A 17368-nucleotide genomic window follows, 5' to 3' on the forward strand; every position below is an offset into this window, starting at 1 on the left:
TGTGAACCCCAAAACAGGAGGAAAAGATAACACCATCCTTCATAAGAAACTGCTCCTTGTGGGGAGGACAATACTATCAAAATCTCTCTACCCTCCCCCCAGTACAAGCCAGTGTGTGATAATCTTTCCTGAATTTATGGTGAGTGAGAGAAATAAGGTGCCTCTATATTAATCCTGACGTGAAGAGCCTTTGCAGGCACTCCCTGCTTCTTCTGGCTCTGAGTCACAGCATGGCCCACCACCCATCATCAACTATCAAGTATTAAGAATAATTCTGGAACTTTGCTGGTAGTCCAGCGGTTAAGAATCCACCTGCCTGTGCAGGGGACATGGGTGCAATCCTTGGTCCAGGAAGATCCCACAGGTTGTGGGGCAAACTAAACCTGGATGCCACAACTAGTGAAGCCTGTGCTCTGCAACAAGAGAAGCCATCACAACGAGAAGCCCACGCACCACAACAGAAAGCAGCCCCTGCGTGCTGCAACTAGAGAAAGCCTGCCCACAGCAACAAAGACCCAGCATAGCCAAAGTTAAGTACATACATACGTACGTATTTTAAAAAAGAACAATTCTGTAACTTTTCACTAGATCATAAGCAGCCAGGAACCTGTTTCTCTCTTTCTACAGAGATAGTGCTTCATGAGGGGTCTGCTCAAATCACAGGCCAGTTCCTCAAGTCTCACAAGCTGCCGAAGAGCTCTCAACACCGAGGGGAGCTTCACAGCTATCTGTTAGAGGGCCTGTCACTGCACAGTGTACAAGTGAGCTAAAGGAAGAGATGAAGCATATCCTAGAAGCACACAGGACCTGGGCTTTGGGAATATACTGATGGGGTAAATTTGGGACCGCACAAGTCTTTCAACTACAAAACTCTGGGGAGGCATGTCTCAGCCCACCTGCCCCATAGTCTCATTGGTCCAGAAGTGTTGGGGCATGGCAGCTGAGCTGGACAGTGCTTTCTTATTGTCAGAGCTGTCCAACGACTGAGCAGTGAGTTCCCCATCTTCCCACCTATGATGGCATTCAAACCGTTTGGCTATGCATGTAGTAAAGCTACTCTTAAGGTGATTTTTCAGTAGAGTCTAGCAGATGAACCTTAAACAATCTACCTGCGATTGCATTTATGCGCAACTGGTCAATGAACTTTTTCCAGGAACAATGTGAAACTGGTTCTCAACCCTGGCTGCACATTAGAATCACCTATGGGCTCTTTATTTTTTCTTTTTAATTGGAACCTATGAGCTCTTAAATAAAAAATACTGGTACTCATGAGTTCTACTCAAGATTCTGACTTAAACTGGTGTAGGTTGAAGCCTGTGCATCAGTATTTTTTTTTTTTTTAACACATTCTGAGTAATTCGAATGCGGAGCTAGGGTAAAGCTAATGTTGGCAGTGAGAAATAAAATACTGCCTGCCGTTTCAGTAAGCAAAGGATTTTGAGCTATCAGGGACAGCAGCCACCCTCCAACCGTGAGCCCTGAGAGAACACAGGGCAGAAACAAGGAATGCCCACCATCCAGCAGTCATCAGACTGCAGTCACACCCATGGTACAGCCTGAGGAAACTCAGGATGAGAAAACACAGGATGTTGGCCCCAGACAGCTGAGGTGCATATCAAAGGAATGATTTCAGCGAGTCCAGATTCTTGCATCTTCAGAAAAGCGCTAAACTCCTTGAGATATTTAGTTTTCTTTTACGAACAGTAATCTTTCATTGTGACTACCTGGTGTTGTTGCAAAAATTCCTGTATAACCTAGTTTCCCCCACTTCCTCTTCAGAACAGTTTTCTCAGCATTAATCTGAGATGGTATCTCCCAGGCCTGAAGCCCTAAGAACATCCGCTCAAAAAAGTAACCTAACTCTCCAATTCTAGGTTGTGCATTATTTTTTCAGTTGACAGGGCAAAACAAAAAAAGCTGCAGCACAACTTCACGGCAGCTCAGAATTAGTTCTCTGTAGTTCTCATAATTTATAATAATTCCAGATGGAAAGCCAGAAGATATTTTTCCTCTACTGTCACCATAGGCAAATATTACCATCTCCAGGGCCTGATTCATCCTTATTCTCTTCCAGGAAGCTGACCCTGCCTGCTCCAAGCTACTTTTCTGTACTTACTGCCAGTGTTTATTCATATTCCCTCTGCCTGGAATACCTCTATCCGTTGCTCTTAATCATCCTTTCAGACCTCATCCATGCCACAGTATCTCAACAAGGTCTTTCTTTTCTTCAGCCACAAATTAAGGATTTCTCCCATTGTATTCCTTATATTAATATCATACTCAGTGGCTTGCCTGGAGGACCCTGGCCTCCTGCTTGACTGTAAAGTGCTTTTGTTCAGCTCACAAGAGATACTTTGTCCTGGCCCACCTTTGAATAGGAGAGAATAACACACCCTTCTGAAGGCTGGCCATTCCCTTGGAGATGTTTTGCAAGACTGAAGGCCCTTTACTTCCCCACTGCATCTCCTTCTCTATTCTGCCTTTTGACTTTAGTTCCTCATTGCTTCTTTCTAATTTTTAAAAGAACCTGGCATCCAGTCCCCAATAAGATGGTTATCTTGAGGCACTAGCCTGCTATCTTCTTGGTTCCCGGCTCCCCGATTAAAGTCTCTTCCTTGCCTCAACACCTCGTCTCTCGGATTCATTGGCCTGTTGTGCACTGAGCAGAGCCATTAGGGGAAGCACTTTGAATGAAACCGCCCACCCTGGCCAAGCACCACAGTAACCATTTGCATGAGTTGTTTAGGACAGGAGGTCCTGGTAAGGAACACGGAACTAATAAGCCACCACCAACTGCAAGAGTTGGGGAAAGATCAAAAGGAGACACCACATGTCCCACCATCTCCCAGAATCCTCAATGGTATCCATCGTGGCTGAACAAGGTGGGCACCACCATGAAGGATTCTGAATCAGAATGACTGGCTAAAGACAACCCGGAAACTAATCCCATCACCAAAAAACCCAAGACTGCGAGCCACAAGGGACAGCTGTTCTCCTGGGTTCCCTGACCCGACTGCTCTCCACCTGGGCACACTTTCCCAATAAAATCTCTTGCTTTGTCAGCACATGTGTCTCCTCAGACAATTCATTTCTGAGTGCTAGACAAAAGCCCAGTTTTGAGCCCTAGAAGCGAGCTTGGACTCGATAACATATATATTTTTTAAGCATACTGCTGAATTCTTTATAGAAGCCAAAAATTGGAAATAACCCTATAGGAAAGGAAAACTAATTTCCCCTCTACCCTTCTAGGTTCTTGTCTGAGACTCTTCTATAATAAAGGCAGATTAACAGGAGAAAAACAGAAGTTTAATAACAAATACATATATATATATAAATGTATATATATAAAAACATATATATATAAATACATCTCTATATATAAATACATCTCTCCTAGGAGAGACCTAGGAAAACTGAGTCACCCCTTAAAACTGCCCAAGCCATCACCTTAAATACCATCTTCAGCCAGACAAAAAAAAGATGCTGAAGAGAAAGACAGCCTGTTACAGGAGGCCATCAAGTAAAACACAATTAACAAGGGTAAGTTGTCAGGCAAATTTAAGTTGGCATACTCTCCACTGATATGAGCTTCTAGAGATTAGTCTTCCAGGTACTAAGAGGGAGACATCTTACAAATGGAGATTTCCCTTATAAACGTACATTTTTCTCTCAAAAAGAGCAATTCTACTCTGTTTCCAGAGATTCACCTGTGTCTACAGACTCTCAAAAATAATCACTCCAAAGAATCTTTGGGCCCAAAAGACTTATTTTGGGTGTATGTTCTGTACACCTTCATCCCCACCTTTGAAACTTCTAAGAAGCTTCACAAGCCAGAAACTGAGTCCGTTAAGTCAGTCCATTATCTTACTGAACCAGTCTTAGTCTTGAGAACAGGTCATTTTAAAAGTTGTGTCTCATTTCAGGAGGTTGTGTTGCAAGTGGCTCCCAAAACTAGATCTATGTTGTCGGAACAGGCCAGTATTTAATAAGAAACCATAATATTCTTAATTCATCATGTACCTGTCTGAACTGATGGCTGAACTTCTGTTTTACAACAGCCTGTCCACTTGTCTGTCTCCCACTGAAATTAAGCATCCTGAGGGCAGGAATTCTAATTCCCTTGCCTAGCACTTAGCAGGTGCAACAGAGTAAACATTATTGCATGGATGGAAAGAAGGAGGGGAAGGAGAAAGGAGGGAAGGAAGAAGGGAGGGATACGGTAAATGGGTAGGACTCCTTTGGGGCTCAACTACAGAATGTTACAAACTGATTAGTGTCTATACTGAATCTCTCCCATCTCTAGTGCATCTATCTAACTTGGGAAAAATACTCCCTAGGACTGCTTTTTCCCCCACCCATAAATTTTATTCACCAAGCTGACCTAATCACAACCTGCATGAATTTGCTTATTACAGTTTGCTTATAGTCCTAAAAACACCAAGTCTTAACTTCACATTGTAAGAACAGAAGGGGCCCTGCCATTTAATGAACCCAGAGTGGGGACCAAGGATTTTTCATATTAATGCATCATTTCAATGTTACCATTCCTACTTGTTAGTTGTAGAATCTGAGATGCAGTTTAATGTAACCTGCTCCGAACCATATTCAGCAGTAGAGCTGGGAACTGTGCCTAGGCTCTCGTCCATAAAAACGTCTCTTCCCTCTCCCCAGTTTCTGTCCCTCAGGCAGAGATTACAGGGGGTGCTAAAGTGAAAAGTTCCAACACAAAGTCAGTTTAGAAACTCCATGGGAACCCAAACCGGACAGACCTGGACCTTCACAGTGTTCTGAGGATCCTGCACATGTTCCAGGGTTGCATCGACATCCAGGGCCACCACCAACCCAGATGTAAACCTCAAAGGGTTGTCTGACTCGCCTGCTGGCTCAATAATGGTGGCGGAGGCTTTGTGGATCTGTAAACAAGAAGAAAATATGATTCTCAAGCCAGGTCATCCCTGCGCAACAAAACATGACCTCTTTAACTAATGGACGGACATATGTTAGTCAAGCAGAAGAAAGGCCTGAACTCAGCTGCTCCACTAAGTCAAAGAAGATCACCAAGGTGAGCAGTTTTGATTCTCTGGATAGACTTGCCCTGAAGGGGTCAAGATACTGACACAGACACTGACCTGCTCTGGAAGGGGGAGGTGTAGGAAGGTGCTCTGCCGCAGCATGGCCTGCAGAATTTTGACCACTTCTGCAGGTTTGGATGTCATGAGTCGGGGCATGAGGTCAAGAAGTCTGTCCACAAAGCTGTCCTGCAGGTGGGGTAAATCAGCGATGAAACACCTGAAGGAACAAACAGAAGCAACTCGGAATTCATTCATCACAGGCTGACCCCTGAACTTCTGCCAGGCCCTGAGGTAGGAAAAGTGATGAACTGGAGGAGTTCACGGTTCCTGAGGAAAGTCATGCACCTATATAATTAAGCTGCAGTGACAAAATCATCACAAAAGCCTTGTTTATTAAAATGTGCCAGGCAACCTCTTGAGTGTTTTATTTTATAAAACTAATAAATACTATCTTATTTAATCTAGCAATCCTGTGCATTGTTAGAAATATTATTTTTGTATCATAGATTCATTAATTAATATAAAAAATATGTTTAGGCCTTACCAGGTGGTAGGTACTATTCTGGACACTGGGGACATAAACAGTGAGCCAAAGAGAAGAAAAAGCCTGTGTTTTTTTTTTTATAAGTTGAGTAATATTCTCAATATGCAAAAAATCATTTTTACTAGTCAATACAGCTTTCTAATTTGATCTTTTTTAATTTTTAATTTTTTAAAAAAGCCTGTTTTAATGGAGCTTATAACCACTGATAAGAATGCTGAGACTCAGAGAGGATAATGTTGTACTGAGGCTTAAAAAAGTTAAGTAACTTACTCCCAGCTCTGAATGATTCCATGGTACTTTGCTTTGTAAAAGGAGATAGTTAAAAAATATTTCACTGAAAGGGTGACATCAATCCTGGGACTCGGAGGCTGAAATAAGGAAGAATGTACAGCTCTTAACAACACATTCTCCTCTGTGGCAAATCAGAGCTGTCATCTTTCCAAAAATCTCTTCAATCCAACTATGCAAAAACAGACTCTCCACCTTAAAGAATCTAAAACTATGTTTAACTAAATCAGTTTGCTGTACACCAGAAATTTATACAACATTGTAAACCAACTATACTTCAATTAAAAATAAAAATCTAAAACCAAAAGTAAGGCAGGGACTTCATAGAGATTTGAAGTCAGGTTCTAAAGAGTCAAGCTAGACTGTATTATTTACTAGAGAGTAGGGCTTCCCTGATAGCTCAGCTGGTGAAGAGTCTGCCTGCAACGCAGGAGACCTGGGTTCAATCCCTGGGTTGAGAAGATCCCCTGGAGGAGGGCATGGCAACCCACTCCAGTATTCTTGCTTGGAGAATTCCCATGGACAGAGGAGCCCGGCAGGCTACAGTCCATGGGGGTTACAAAGAGTCAGACACAACTGAGCGACTAAGCACAGCACAGCATAGCCCCTACTGGTGAGGGTAGTACTACAACCTAGCCCTATAGGAAGCTGCTGCTGCTAAGTCGCTTCAGTAGTGTCCAACTCTGTGTGACCCCATAGATGGCAGCCCACCAGGCTCCCCCGTTCCTGGGATTCTCCAGGCAAGAACACTGGAGTGGGTTGCCATTTCCTTCTCCAATGCATGAAAATGAAAAGTGAAAGTGAAGTCGCTTAGTCGCGTCCAACTCTGAGCGACCCCATGGACTGCAGCCTACAAGGCTCCTCGGTCCATGGGATTTTCCAGGCAAGAGTACTGGAGTGGGGTGCCATTGCCTTCTCCATACAGGAAGCCATCATCATCCAAATGAAAAAAGCCTGAAAAGCAAAGAGTCCTTCAAACCTGTAGAGTCAGTTTTGGTAAAGTTCAGGGGGGTAGGAACAAGGAGTGGAAGAATGAAACGTTAGATTTCAAAAGTATTACATCTTAAATTCTTATAAATCCTTCCTAGTATAGTACAGGCAGCATACCACAGGTCTGGTCACTACTTTGACTGCTACTGTTTCACCAAGCCTTCCACTCATCAACTGCATCAGTTTTAGCCAATTAACTTCATAGAGAATCCTCAGAAAATATATCTAGGCTACAAAATAAAAGTTACCTACAGAATTATGGAACAATATTTTGTAGATAAGAAAGAAATACACCACTTTCAGAACCATGGTGAAAAAAATAGACAAGTTGTGATTTTGAGTTTTTCCACATAATATTTGTCTTTTTCTGGCCCAGCTGAGTGTTGAATCAAAACACTCAATAATTCCTGATGTTTTTATTATTATGCTGTATGTTTAGCTAACTTAGGAAGTTTACACACCAGTAAAGAAAATACAATTATCTCTCAGTATTTGTGGCAGATTGGTTATAGGACCCCTAGCACATAAAAAGATCCATGGATGCTCAAGTCCTTCACATAAAATGGAATAGTACAGCCAGGCCCTCCATATCCATGAATGCAGAAGCCACTGATACTGAAGGTCAACTGCATACAAATTAGGGCACACTGGCTACATGGGCTAAACCAAAGATTCTGGTTGTGATCACTCCTGTTTCCCTATAAATGCAATTCTCTATATAACCAAGATTTAATAAGCTAGAAAGTGATCAAATACTTACCTCTGAAAAAAGTCCACTTCCTGTAAAAATTTTTCACACATTCCAAATAAGGGGTCAACGCTGTAGAAGAGAAAAAAAAAACAACAAAACAAATAAAAACCCATGTTATTTGAAATCTGAGAACTGAGTAGTAAAGACCAAAGTCCCAGAAACTGAACCTACATGGAAAGACAGTGAGCATGTTACACTGTAAAAATTCTATTTCTCTTAAAGGACTCCTAAAGGACCTACAGGGAAATATTAGACAGAAACCCAAACCCAATTAAAACAGTGCAGTGCTCATTGACTCAATGAATAATCAAAATGAAAGACTATCACAGGCACACTGGGCACCAGATTCGGTTTGGATATAGGACAGGAGCACAGCTTATGGGCCGTGCAATGTCACATTCTTCCGCTGCAGCAGTCCATGCAGCAGCCCATGAAGCAATCCACAGAGCTCTCTGGGAGTTTTGACAGCTCAGGTTCAAGGAGATGAGATCTACATCAGGCCAATGTGGAGGCCATATTCATGGAGAAATTTCATGCCTCATAGGTGCTAATATCTCTTGAAGTCACCTACAGTTATACCTTCCAGGGTACCTAAAGGGCTATGCTCAGTTGCAAGAATCACTGCGCTCAGTGAAGGCCAAAGCCTTGGCATCTGCGTCAGGTAATTAGAGTTCACTGATAGTTCCTTCTTGTTGTTGCTGTTAGTCACTACATTATGTCTGATTCCTTTGCGAACCCATGTACTGTAGCCACCAGACTCCTCTATCCATGGAATTCTCCAGGCAAGCATACTGGAATGGGTTGCCGTTTCCTTCTCTAGAGGATCTTCCCGACCCAGGGATCAAACCTGAGTCTCCTACATTGGCAGGCGGATTCTTTACCACAGAGCCATCTGGGAAGTCCAATAGTTCCTTCTAGTCTATATGTAATTTTCCTAGAGATCATTTTTACCACAGCAGTGTCATCTAGTAATAGAGTTGATGTCATCAGGTTTCCGGGAAACAGACTTGGAAATCAAAGGTCACATTCTCATGCAAAACGGAAAAAGATTTTGTTACTACTTTGCACACAGACATAGACTATATTTTTTCCTCTCTATCTTGGTTTCTTTGGCCTCATAGTACTTTAAACTTAAATATATACCTAATTAAGCCCAGGCAATATGCCAGGTCAATGTAACTTACTAATCAAAGAATAGATTTTTCCTTTGATCTTTGCACTTTTTTCCTTGTAATTTTTACATGGAATGTTCCATTTATTTTCATTAATACATTATTATTTGAAGGAATACAGCTCCAGTGAATAAAAAACAAACACTCTTTCCTTATATAAAAACATGTAAGAGGGACTTCCCTGGTGGTATGGTGAATAAGAACCCACCTGCCAATGCAGGGGACATGCACAACTACTGAGCCTGTGCTCTAGAGACCTCAAGCCACAGCTACTGAAGCCCACATGCTGTGCCGCAACGACCGAAGCCCGGACGTCCAGAGCCCATGCTCCACAAGACGAGAAGCCACCACAACGAGAAAGCCCACTCACTGCAACTAGAGTGAGCCCTCGCGCGGCAACGAAGGACCAGTACAAGCTAAAAAAGGGCAAGAGGACGGGCTCAAGGCTCTTAATAATCCACTTGAGTCTTTCTACTAAACCATAAGCTCCATGAGAGTAGGGGCTTCATATTATTCCTCATGTATTTCCTGAAACAAGCAGCTCTTCAATAACTATTTGTTGAATGGATAAATAAATAATAAATGGCAAATGGAAATGTATTCTAAAAGCAACACTAATCTGAATTATTTTCCTAAAAAGTCTGTAGCACTTGAGTCTTCCTTAACTCTGAACAACTACCAGAAGTAGAACTGAAATTTGCTAGTGAGGTTAACCAACCAAAGATCACCAAGGATGAGACAGCTAGAGAGGAGAACTCCAGCTAAGCAGAGACTGAACTGAAAGCAAGTTAGCCAAGTAGTACCTTTTTTGGCCTGCTTACATACAACCAGTTTGGAGAATTTCCAAGCAGTAAAATATGAAAAGATTTGAGAACTCTTCCCAAACTCCCAAACAGAGTAGGTAGCCTCACCTACATGATACATGAAGTAGGCCTCTACCACTAAGAACCCCCCATTTTCAGTGTCAGAGCAAGGCCCACTAGGGAAAACCAAACACTGACCTATAACTGTTAGGCAAGCCTATACCAATTACCAATTTAAACTGGTCTAAATTTTCACTTGTAAGTATAAAAACACAATGAAAAATTACCAGATGTTATAAGGATGATCAGGAGCTATCAAGAAAACCAAGAAGACCTCAATGAATTAATATCAGGGCAAGAAAGCACAAAAACCTTTTTTAAAAATTCTAATAAACAACCTCAGTAAGACTCAAGAGAAGATTTGAAACAATATTGCAATAATAAAGCAAGAAAAACTGCTAAAAAAAGGTACAGAAATAATAATACTGAAATCAATTCAACAGTTGAACACTAGAAGGAAAAATGAGGAAAACTGAAATGGTAAATTAAAAGAGTAGGCTGAGGAATTTACTCAGAATACAAAATAGAAAAAGAAACTGAAATTGTAAGAGAAAAGATACAATGTAGGAAAAATAGAGCCAGATGATACAATATCCAGTATGACAGATTGAAGCAGATGGAAGAAGAAGTAATTAAAGAAATGATAGAGGGAAAAAAAATTTTGAGATAAAACAGAGCTAAGGAGTATATCAAGGCTGTATATTGTCACCCTGCTTATTTAACTTATATGCAGAGTACATCATGAGAAACGCTGGACTGGAAGAAACACAAGCTGGAATCAAGATTGCCGGGCGAAATATCAGTAACCTTAGATATGAAGATGACACCACCCTTATGGCAGAAAGTGAAGAGGAACTCAAAAGCCTCTTGATGAAAGTGAAAATGGAGAGTGAAAAAGTTGGCTTAAAGCTCAACATTCAGAAAACAAAGATCATGGCATCTGGTCCCATCACTTCATGGGAAATAGATGGGGAAACAGTGGAAACAGTGTCAGACTTTATTTTTGGGGGCTCCAAAATCACTGCAGGTGGTGATTGCAGCCATGAAATTAAAAGACGCTTACTCCTTGGAAGAAAAGTTATGACTGACCTAGACAGTATATTCAAAAGCAGAGACATTACTTTGCCAACAAAGGTCCATCTAGTCAAGGCTATGGTTTTTCCAGTGGTCATGTATGGATGTGAGAGTTGGACTGTGAAGAAGGCTGAGCGTCGAAGAATTGATGCTTTTGAACTGTGGTGTTGGAGAAGACTCTTGAGAGTCCCTTGGACTGCAAGGAGATCCAACCAGTCCATTCTGAAGGAGATCAGCCCTGGGATTTCTTTGGAAGGAATGATGCTAAAGCTGAAATTCCAGTACTTTGGCCACCTCATGTGAAGAGTTGACTCACTGGAAAAGACTCTGATGCTGGGAGGGATTGGGGGCAGGAGGAGAAGGGGACGCCAGAGGATGAGATGGCTGGATGGCATCACTGACTCGATGGATGTGAGTCTGAGTGAACTCCGGGAGTTGGTGATGGGGACAGGGAGGCCTGGCATGCTGATTCATGAGGTCGAAAAGAGTTGGACACGACTGAGCGACTGAACTGAACTGAAGACTTCAAAGTCCCACTAAAGGTCAGTAAGAACAAGGAAAGTAAACACATACCTAGACATATTCAGAAATTTCTGAATTCTAAAAAGAAAAGTTTACAGCTTTGAGAAAAATTAATTAACTACAAAGGAAAGAGAACGAAACAGACATAGCAATATTTAGTTCTGAAAGAACTCCATTCACGTATGAGAGCAAAAGAAAGTTTCAGATATGCAAAGTCTCCATGAGTACACGGCTAAGCTAAGTCGCTTCAGTCGTGTCCGACTCTGTGCGACCCCATAGACGGCAGCCCACTAGGCTCCCCTGTCCCTGGGATTCTCCAGGCAAGAACACTGGAGTGGGTTGCCATTTCCTTCTCCAATGCATGAAAGTGAAAAGTGAAAGTGAAGTCGCTCAGTCGTGTCTGACTTTTAGTGACCCCATAGACTGCAGCCCACCAGGCTCCTCGGTCCATGGGATTTTCCAGGCAAGAGTACTGGAGTGGGTTGCCATTGCCTTCTCCGCCATGAGTACACTGCTGCTGCTGCTAAGTCACTTCAGTCGTGTCTGACTCTGTGCGACCCCATAGATGGCAGCCCACCAGGCTCTGCCATCACTGGGACTCTCCAGGCAAGAACACTGGAGTGGGTTGCCATTTCCTTCTCCACATGAGTACACTACTTATGTACTTATTCTGAAAAACAATTACTAGTGAATGTGTTCCAGTCAGATACACAGTGAATTAGAACAGGGAATTTTAAAAGGCAACTGTGGGGACTTCCCTGGTAGGCCAGTGGCTAAGATTCTGAACTCCCAATGTAGGCAGCCTGGGTTCCATCCCTGGTGAGAGAAGTAGATCTCACGTGCTAGAATTTAAAGATCCTGCATGCAGCAACTAAGACCAAACAACCAAATAAATAATTTTTTTTAAAAACATAGTTGTAGTACAAAAACAGGAGTGGTGGGCAAGCTGGAGCTAAATAATTTTGACAATGTACTTATAAAGATTGAAGCAGATTTTAATAAAGAATTCATAAAATAAGACATACATGAAAAACTGTAATTCAACATACTGTATAGCATTAGGAACTATAGCCATTATCTTGTAATAACTTTTAATTAAGTATGATCTATAAAAATAGTGAATACCTGAAACTAATACTTTAAATCAGCTGCAATTGAAAAAAAGGATAATCTGAAACTAAATTCTAAATTATTTAACAATGTGAAACTAGCAAATAAACTTAAATTTTGATTAAACGTGGTCTTGATAAAGGTGATCATGAATTCTATTTTTAATGCTAATAAATATAAGGTCTGCTGCTAAGCCGCTCCAGTCGTGTCCGACTCTATACGACCCCATAGATGGCAGCCCACCAGGCTCCCCAGTCCCTGGGATTTCCAGGCAAGAACACTGGAGTGGGTTGCCATTTCCTTCTCCAATGCGTGAAAGTGAAAAGTGAAAGTGAAGTCTCTCAGTTGTGTCCGACTCTCAGTGATCCCATGGACTGCAGCCTACCAGGCCCCTTCGTCCATGGAATTTTCCAGGCAAGAGTACTGGAGTGGGGTGCCATTGCCTTCTCCAAATATAAGGTCAATCGATTTATTAAAAATGAGTAAAAATACTATTTATACAACTAAAAAGAGCTAACATATATTAAGGGTTTATTCTTAATGTGTCAGGCAGCATTTTAAGGGCTTTACATATAATAATTCATTAATCCTTACAATAACTTCATGACAGAGATCCAGGTACTATCATTGCCCCGGTTTAACTTACAGAAAACAAATGGAGAGACATTCTTAAGTACCTTGCCCATGGTTACTAAGTTTGCAAATGGAGGAGTTAAGATCTGAATCTAAGCTATGAGGCACCCTAGCCCTCTGAACCAGTAGTATGTTCTACTGCTTCTAATTTGAATAGCTTAAAACCTGAATAGTATAAAACCTTCAAACCCCTGGAAGAAGAGAGAAACAAAGCAATCAATCCAGCAAAATTCAAGGAAAAAGAAAAAGTAGCAGGAACACGTACAAATGGAAAATATAAAATAATATATTATGAGGGACTTCTCTGGCAGTCCAAAGCAGGTGGCGCGGGTTTGATTCCTGGTCAGGAAATTAAGATTTTATATGCACACAAAACAGCAGCACAGCCCAAAAAAAATGAGTAAAGACCAAATATATTGGAACCTTATTAATGACATGGAAACATGAAATATATTGCTGGATGAAGTAAAAATAAGGCACAACAGACAAGTATGTTATGATTCAATCTATATTAAACACACATTTATAATCTAAATGGACATTTAGGTGTTTTACAATGGGTAGATTACAGAGAACAGAATGTTCATTTAATCTGCAATATTTAAATGTTTACAATAATTATATATAAACTGAAAAGGAGATCCATTTTCTTTAAATAAAAAAGTGTAGATGCTGTCACAAGCACTTATCTTTTCTTAGCTACAATTGGCACATAGCAGGGATTTAACATTTGCTAAATGAATGTATGGCTATCTCTAAGACTGAGGTACCACCTGACTCTATCAGGTCACCATCAAGAGAAGCAAAGAAATAAAACAACACTCAGAATGTTCTTCATAATGTGTTTTTAGCTGCTTACTTAAACACTCATATATTTGTTTCTCTACATGATTTTTAGGCTAACACAACTAGTGGACTGAGCATCAAATGTGTCTTCTGTCTGATAACAAGTTCCCTAAATACATATTATACGAAACCTATGGTGCCAAAGATGCACTTTTATCAAACACCAAGAAACAAAAAACACTTTGAATCAAACTATAGCACATCATCAAAATATCTGATTTCAGAGAAGTTAAAATTTTTAAATGAACATTTCAGAATCAATGAAATATAGCAACATAGCAATTCTCATTCTCAGAAAGTCTAACAGCTATCATTATAATGAACTCTTACTATGTACCAAGTACCATGTTAGTGCTTTTACACATTTTACTCCATTCATTATTCATGGCAGAAGACATTATGAAGAGGTGGCAAGAATACATAGAAGAACTATACAAAAATGATCTTCATGACCCACATAATTATGATGGTGTGATCACTCACCTAGAGCCAGACATCCTGGAATGTGAAATCAAGTGGGCCTTAGAAAGCATCACTACGAACAAGGCTAGTGGAGGTGATGGAATTCCAGTTGAGCTATTTCAAATCCTGAAAGATGATGCTGTGATGCACTCAAAGATGACTGCTGCACTCAATATGCCAGCAAATTTGGAAAACTCAGCAGTGGCCACAGGACTAGAAAAGGTCAGTTTTCATTCCAATCCCAGAAAGGCAATGCCAAAGAATGTTCAAACTACCGCACAATCGCACTCATCTCACACGCTAGTAAAGCAATGCTCAAAATTCTCCAAGCCAGGCTTCAGAAGTACATGAACTGTAAACTTCCAGATGTTCAAGCTGGATTTAGAAAAGGCAAAGGAACCAGAGATCAAATTGTCAACATTCGATGGATCATCGAAAAGCAAGAAAGTTCCAGAAAAACATCTATTTCTGCTTTACTGACTATGCCAAAGCCTTTGACTGTGTGGATCACAATAAACTGTGGAAAATTCTGAAAGAGATGGGAATACCAGACCACCTGACCTGCCTCTTGAGAAACAGATATGCAGGTCAGGAAGCAACAGTTAGAACTGGACATGGAAAAACAGACTGGTTCCAAAAGGTCAAGGCTATTGTCACCCTGCTTATTTAACTTCTATGCAGAGTACATCATGAAAAAGACTGGCCTGGATGATGCAGATGACACCACCCTTATGGCAGAAAGCAAAGAAGAACTAAAAAGCCTCTTGATGAAAGTGAAAGAGGAGAGTGAAAAAGTTGGCTTAAAGCTCAACATTCAGAAAACTAAGATCATGGCATCTGGTCCCATCACTTCATGGGAAATAGATGGGGAAACAGTGGAAACAGTGAAATAATTTATTTTTTGGGGCTCCAAAATCACTGCAGATGGTGACTGCAGCCATGAAATGAAAAGACGCTTGCTCATTGGAAGAAAAGTTATGACCAACCTAGACAGCATATTCAAAAGCAGAGACGTTACTTTGCCAAAAAAGGTCTGTCTAGTCAAGGCTATGGTTTTTCTAGTAGTCATGTATGGATGTGAGTGTTGGCCTATAAAGAAAGCTGAGGGCCGAAGAATTGATGCTTTTGAACTGTGGTGTTGGAGAAGACAATTGAGAATCCTTTGGACTGCAAGGAAATCCAACCAGTCCATCCTAAAGGAAATCAGTCCTGAATATTCACTGGAAGGTCTGATGTTGAAGCTGAAACTCCAATACTTTGGCCACCTGATGTGAAGAACTGACTCATTTGAAAAGACCCTGATGCTGGGAAAGATTGAAGGCAGGAGGAGAAAGGGACAACAGAGGATGAGATGGTTGGATGGTATCACCGGCTCAATGGACTTGAGTTTGTGTAAACTCCAGAAGTTGGTGATGGACAGTGAGGCCTGGCGTACTGCAGTCCATGGGGTTGCAAAGAGTCGGACACGATTGAGCGACTGAACTGACTGATTCTTCATGGAAACCTTATGAGACAGATGCTGTCATCATTCTCATTTTACAGGTAGGGAAACAAGGCTCAGAGAGGCTAAAAAAAAAAAAGAAAAAAACCTGTCTATAATCAAACAAGGAGTAAGTAGAAAGGTCAAGATTTGAACAAAGTAGTCTCACAGCACCAGATAGTCTCAAAATTTGTCTTTACTGCCTAAGACAAAGCACTAGTCCCTTCAGAAGAGAAAACAAAATGGTTCAGGCGTGAAATTCTTAAAGAAATCTATCAGGGATCATATAGTACACTTTGTTGCCAGATGAAATCCTATATTCTGCTGTAGGAAATGGAGAGCCATTGAGGGGTTTTGCCAGGGATCTAATATGATATAAGAATGGAATTTGGAATATCTCAAGAAATAAAGAGCTTGCAATATCCCTTAGGTGAAAAGTAACACTGCAAGTGTTAGTCTCCAGTCGTGCCTGACTCTCTGTGACCCTACGGACTGTAGTCTACCAGATTCCTCTGTCCGTGAGATTTCCCAGGCAGGAATACTGGAGTGGGTTGCCATTTTCTTCTCCAGGGGATCTTCTCGACCCAGGGATCGAACCCAGGTCTCCTGCATTGCAGATGGAATCTTTACTGTCTGAGCCACCAGGGAAGCCCATCCCATAGGTAATCTTTCCTAAATATAATTTCATGCATCATTAACCTTGGTGAGATTTCTGAATGTATTTTTAGGTGTCCTTAAAAGGACTGGGCGACCCTTTTTTTGCCAACCACACATCTTACCCTCGAGCAGTCCGTGCTGTTACTATAAGTTGCAGGGCTTTGGCCTGCAGCCTCATGTGATGGATAATCACCACCTGCTTATTCTCCACGCCACTATACATGAACTCCATTTTGTAGGTTTCTTCCATGATCTATAAGGAAAACAGCAGCACAGAATTCTGAGTGAAACCAGATCTGACCAGAGTTTTTTTTTAAGGCCTAAGCTTTAATTCTGATCTGAGATTTTTAAGTGCCTATGTTTATGGAAATTGATATAATTTCAGAGAAATTAATATTCATGTTAACAGAAATTTTTAAGTCTTGTGAAAAGAGAATTACTTTGTCAATTAAAATAACAAAGTCATCTGGTAATATTATTCAGTTGATGACATAAAGATATGAAAGTTTACACACTTAGATAAAACTGTAAAGCACTGCTTGTAACTCTAAAGCAAATTCACTTCGCGTGGCAGCAAATGGATATATATAGAAACGTAATCTTCAAGAAAGGCCCTCAAGAGTTTAGTATCAGAAACCATTACCCAGCTGTTAGTCATCTAGTCTGCTCCATGAGCTGGGTCTGTCAGAGGGATTTTACGGAGGGAATCAGTGCAGAAAACAGTATCTGTGACCTCAGCTCAAGCCCAGTGCATCTTAAGCTCTTATTCTATTCTATCCAAGGCAGCGACTCCCTCTAATGATGTTTCTCTTTCCCTTCTGTGGTTTTTGAAGGCACTGAGTCGGAAAAATGACTCCAGGTTCTCCTACAACTGACAGTAAGGTATATTTCCTAATAACACAGT

The 17368-nt window shown here is 41.1% G+C and overlaps 1 protein-coding gene across 1 annotated transcript in view; it reads right to left on the bottom strand.

The window, feature by feature from the left end:
* Positions 1-17368, bottom strand: part of INTS4 (integrator complex subunit 4) — a 113581-nt gene that overhangs the window by 10657 nt on the left and 85556 nt on the right. Inside the window, exons 18-21 of the mRNA XM_027532696.1 lie at positions 16587-16717; positions 7655-7714; positions 5130-5289; positions 4770-4913 (exon numbers count right to left, since the gene is read on the bottom strand). Of these exons, the coding sequence (XP_027388497.1) occupies positions 4770-4913; positions 5130-5289; positions 7655-7714; positions 16587-16717 (495 nt within the window). The remainder of the gene's footprint in view (positions 1-4769; positions 4914-5129; positions 5290-7654; positions 7715-16586; positions 16718-17368) is intronic.

Source organism: Bos indicus x Bos taurus, chromosome 29 (assembly GCF_003369695.1).
Source record: "Bos indicus x Bos taurus breed Angus x Brahman F1 hybrid chromosome 29, Bos_hybrid_MaternalHap_v2.0, whole genome shotgun sequence".
Classification (NCBI taxonomy): domain Eukaryota; kingdom Metazoa; phylum Chordata; class Mammalia; order Artiodactyla; family Bovidae; genus Bos; species Bos indicus x Bos taurus.